The sequence below is a fragment of the Solanum dulcamara genome, chromosome 9, assembly GCF_947179165.1.
Source record: "Solanum dulcamara chromosome 9, daSolDulc1.2, whole genome shotgun sequence".
NCBI lineage: Eukaryota > Viridiplantae > Streptophyta > Magnoliopsida > Solanales > Solanaceae > Solanum > Solanum dulcamara.
Window position 1 is genome coordinate 22472596 of NC_077245.1, and position 4861 is coordinate 22477456.

At 34.6% G+C, this 4861-nt stretch overlaps 1 protein-coding gene across 1 annotated transcript; it reads right to left on the reverse strand.

Moving 5' to 3' along the window:
- Positions 1-1669: 1669 nt before the first annotated feature.
- Positions 1670-3862, reverse strand: LOC129904267 (uncharacterized). The gene is made up of 3 exons (XM_055979808.1): positions 2721-3862; positions 2186-2414; positions 1670-2076 (listed from the first exon to the last, which is right to left on the reverse strand). Exons 1-3 carry the CDS (start codon positions 3611-3613, stop codon positions 1915-1917), a joined length of 1284 nt encoding a protein of 427 aa, XP_055835783.1. The 5' UTR covers positions 3614-3862; the 3' UTR covers positions 1670-1914.
- Positions 3863-4861: the final 999 nt, after the last annotated feature.

Consider the following 4861-nt stretch of genomic DNA (forward strand, 5'->3'; position numbering starts at 1 on the left):
AATACTCACTTACTTTTGAGATAGTTTTTCGTGGAAAATATTTGCATTAATTTCATGCCACTAAATAAGTCGTTACAATTTTTAAGTTGAACATGTTACCTGCAAGCTGAATGGTTAATAGTTATTCCAACAAAATGATGTCTACTTCTAGCAAAAGGCTTAAGGATACTATGGTCCTGATGAAATATTCCCTTACATTTTTAGTTTTTCAGCAAAGCCGCTGTGTAAATTGAATTATTTTTTTCCCAGACACTGCATTTATACATGAAAGTAATTAGCGAATACCTTATTAAAAAATTAATATTTTCTACTAAATTTTTTGCTGAAAATGTTTAGTGACTATTTCCACATATATTTTAATTGAATCGATGAGAAAAGAAAAAATAATAGTAGTTTTATACTAAAAAATTAGGAAATCTTCCACTATTTCAGTGAGAATCTGTTTTCCACCGTACATTTTCCTAGTGAACTGATTCGATGAAAAATGAGTGGAAAGTCTGTCTGGCGTTTCCTCACATAAAGGACTATTTTTGCATCAGATCTCTCTCGTTTGATAATTATCAAAGTGAAAGTTGCTCTCTCAAAAGTCAGTATCACGTTCTATAACACAAATTGTCCACTGATTTGCGATGAAAAAATTACTTTCATATATATATCAAAAGGTTGTTCGATCTTTTAGCAGCTTTCGCATGAGCAATAATCAGATCTGAATCTTAAGTCATAATTGTCAAAAAAAAAAAAAGTAGTACTGCAATTTCAAATTAAATTTCTCAGTTTAGAAAGGGATTAAAATTATGACTTAGAACCCGTTTGGATTGACTTATAAGCTGTTTATAAGTTGTTTTCATCTATTTTGAGTTTTGGACTGACCAACTTAGAGTTATTTTGTAATTAAAATAAGTCCAATAAATAATTGTGTCTTTTTAAATGGACTTATTTTAAACAGGTTATAAGTTGTTTTCAACTTATAAACTACTTAAAATAAATCCATCCCAACAGGCTATTACATATATTTTCTCTCCCTATTATACTAGAGTTTTTATGTTAAGATGAAAACGTTGATAGAGCTAATTTTGTGTTTTGATATTAGAAGGGTAAACTTGTTTCCTAAATCTCATTTATTAATTTTGGTTTAGCTTCACCCACTATTTAACTTGTGAGTGATATGTATAAATGATGATGTCGTAAGAAGCAAGACTAAGACTGCAGTCCAAGCACAATAATGTTTACTTTCACCTACTAAACAACACCTATAATGCCTTAACACGACCCTCCCTGCCGCCCCACATAAAGCTTAGATATTTTCAAAACATAGTGATATTGCATAATTTTTGTCAAATTTTTAAAAGTACTTGACTAAATACTAATATTAGAATGTATTCTTTTAAGAGATTTAAACTGAAAATTCATAATAGGAAGCACAAAAATAATAATAACAATTCAATAGCTTATAAAATTTATATTTTCTTAAACAATGATATTGACCTCATAAAAGCAAAAAGAAAACACTGTCAAATATTTTAGTTGTCTTTTTTCATAAGTTTTTAATTTATTTTGATATAATAGAAAATATAAGAGATTTGAAAAAGACTATTTTCTTCCTGATCTTAAAATACCACTTGGCACTTGCTAGTGACACATAAAATGTTAGGGATGAAATTAAGAAACGTTAAAAAAAGGCCTCATTCTCATATTAATTAATGATATACATATGGTGAAGGACATTGATTATATACAAGTTACAATTGTGGTTAAGTAAAAAAGTTGAAAGCAATTACACTCAACCACCGGCTGCATTTGATTTGCTTGCCGGGGTGGCCTAGGCCTAGGAAATACTTGGCATAGTAAATTTACATTTACCAAACTGTTACTTCTTATAAGAAAAGAAAAAAAAAAGAGACTTTGTTTAAATTGTTAGCTAGTGTCACGAAAATTTCCATCCATCTGGTTTTGTACTGCTTTGATAGCAGCAACTCTAGCAGCAGTGGCAGCTCTGTTTGCAGCTATGACTGCTTTTTTCACTTGTTCATCTACCCTCGTTAGTTTAATTGCATTCTCTGCTGCCTTCCTAGCAGCCTTGCAGATATTGACAATTCAAACATTGAGTGAGCAGTATATGGCATATGCAATCAACAGAGGAAGATAAATGAAGAAATAAATGCCAAGAAAACTACATTATTTTTACCTGAACAGCTCCAAGGACATCATCAGTTAGTGGGGGTGATGGAATTTTCAAATTGCCACAGTCCCATTCTCCACATCTTGTGTCACCATTTCTAAATGTATACATTCCGTAACCTTGCTTGCGACCTTCATGCCATGACCCTTCATAGCAATGCCCGTTGGCAAAATGATACACACCAAAACCATGAATCTTGTCTCCAAAATATTCACCTGCGTACCGATCACCGTTCCTGCAAAACATACATTCATCACCTCAAGAAACAGGATGTTGCATTCTAGGAAAGGTTTGGTTTAGCCAAACAACATTAGTTATAGTAGTAAAACAATCAAGGACAAAATACAATACAGTGAGTGTATTCATCCTACAAAACTAGTTTCTTGATCCATCACTAACAAACAACAATTAACAGTCCCAAAATAGTAAGCAACAAAAAAAAAACATCCAAGAATTAAAGCTAGCACCATCCATATACACCCATATGACAAGAGAAAACAAGATTCCAGTCATGGGACAACTGGAAAGTTGTTATTTTTACCTGAAATGGTAACAGCCAAGGCCATGTTTGACTGCGCATTTAAATTCACCAATGTAACAGCTGCCATCAGAGCAAGATTGTGAGCCAACACCATGGCTTTGACCATTACACCATTGACCGGCATAGGTATCTCCTGTATAGAACTTGTAAACACCATAGCCATGTCTCAATCCTTGCCTATATTGCCCTCTGTATTTGCTACCTCTAGCCCAACTCTCTATCCCATACCCATCATACTTCCCATCAACCCAATCACCTTCATATCTTCCCTTCACAAAATAGTTGTAAACTCCACTACCGTTGCACCTCCCTTTATGATACTCACCTTCATAGATATCCCCATTGCTGTAAACTTCAACTCCTTCCCTCACGACCCGGTTCTCTATCTCAGATTTTCCTTCTTTATGCCCCAATTTCGTTTCCCCAATGAACCACTGGACCGGTTTCGAGTGATTTCTGCGAAACCCAAGTCGCTTCCCATACTCATCAAGCAAGTTCCTGAACACATTGTACCTTTGGTGAATTGACTCCCTCTTTTTCCCAGCAAAGAACAGCAAAACCGCTACAAAAATCAGAGCTAACAGGAGACTCTCCGACGTGGGTATATTATCCCTGCTAAAGAAAACGAAAAGGGTGTACATAGAAACCACCAAAACCACCAGAACCGGAGCCATCCTCGTCGGAGCCGATCGGAAGGGGGAGAAAAAGGAACCCCGACAAATTGGGGTCGAACCGGATTTATGTGGCTTCTGCTCTTCAATGTCCGGTTCTTGGTAAACTCCGAATTCGTTAATGGAGGAAAAGCTGTGAATTGACGACCGGATAGTTGGAGAAGACCGGAGAAGTGAAGACTGTGTCCTCGTTAGCTTCGCCTGGCTTTTCTGACCGTCCATTTCTCGAGTACCTAAAATCTCAGCCGTTGAATCTTTAATATATATATTTTTTGCAAACTTCACTCTCCCCTTCGATATCTTGATATTTTCAACTCCAACGCCGGCTTCATTTCTCAGGCGACCGGGGAGGCGGCGCAGGATAAGTAGTTTGTGAGTGCGCAGGTTACAGCAGGTTTTTTCTTGGGAGAAGTGTATAATTTGAGAGAGATGAACAGAAAAAGATAGAGAAAGGACCGGGTTTTATTTGAGATTGTGGAGGTACTTAGATTTAACGTGAACCGTACATTTTAATATTCAACAGTTAGATCTTAAGGAGTATTATTAGCCGTTAGATTGAGTTGCCGGTTTCGACGGGCAAGGTTTGGTCGTGGGATCTAGATTCTACTTTTTTTTTCCGCTTTATTCACTGTCGCACACCGGCACGTGCCCCACTGTCCAACTTTTGAGTTTCAATTTTAAGTTGATGTTATTGATTCGATTTATTTGAATATTTTATTTTAGATCTCAAATTAAAAAAAAAATGATCAAAAAGTAATTAATTTTTAAAAACGAGATTGTTATTCTGAAAGAGAAAACAATGGTGTGATTGTCAGTATGATTCTGATCTAAGACAACTTTATGGTATAAACTTTTTAATTAGTCATGTGTACTCTCTCTGTTTTGTTTTAAAACAAAATTTTGGACAAGAGTCTTGGGTCAGCAAAAGGAATTGGTCTCCGATGAGGACAGATTCAACAAAGGAGTTAATTATATATTTATTTATTTTCGATTCAAAATAATCATAATATTTGTGCTAGGAAGGCGAAAAATATCGCTCATCAATTTGTTTTAATGATTCTTCGGCAGTTTTGAAATATAATTAATTTTCTTCCTTTACAAGGCAAATTATGTATGACAAAGAGAGCCAACTAAAAAAACATATTACTATATTATTATACTCTGAAAATTTGAGCTATATTCCAGTTGTATAAAGAAACTAAAAAGTAGTAAATTATTTTACAAGATTCAAACTTGGATAAATAAAACAATTAATTTAAGTTGAAAATCAGACTACCTAACGATGTACAAGGAAAAGCAAAAGGTAGGACAAGCCCTCGGCTAGGTTTTGAATTTCATACTATTTCACACAAAGACAGCTCAATGCATAAAGCATTCTATGTTAATAAATTTTAGAGAAGGACGGTCATTTAAAAAGTGTGATGTATGTTTACCCTTGAAAAAATACAACTAATTTTGTAATGTGGTATA

Bases quoted from the DNA above. Each gene is read 5' to 3' on its own strand.
- LOC129904267 (XM_055979808.1), bottom strand. From the start codon at position 3,613: ATGGACGGTCAGAAAAGCCAGGCGAAGCTAACGAGGACACAGTCTTCA. The intron at 2,415-2,720 runs GTAAAAATAACA...TATGTTTTGCAG, and splicing joins CTTGGCTGTTACCATTTCAG to GAACGGTGATCGGTACGCAG. The intron at 2,077-2,185 runs GTAAAAATAATG...AATATCTGCAAG, and splicing joins ATGTCCTTGGAGCTGTTCAG to GCTGCTAGGAAGGCAGCAGA.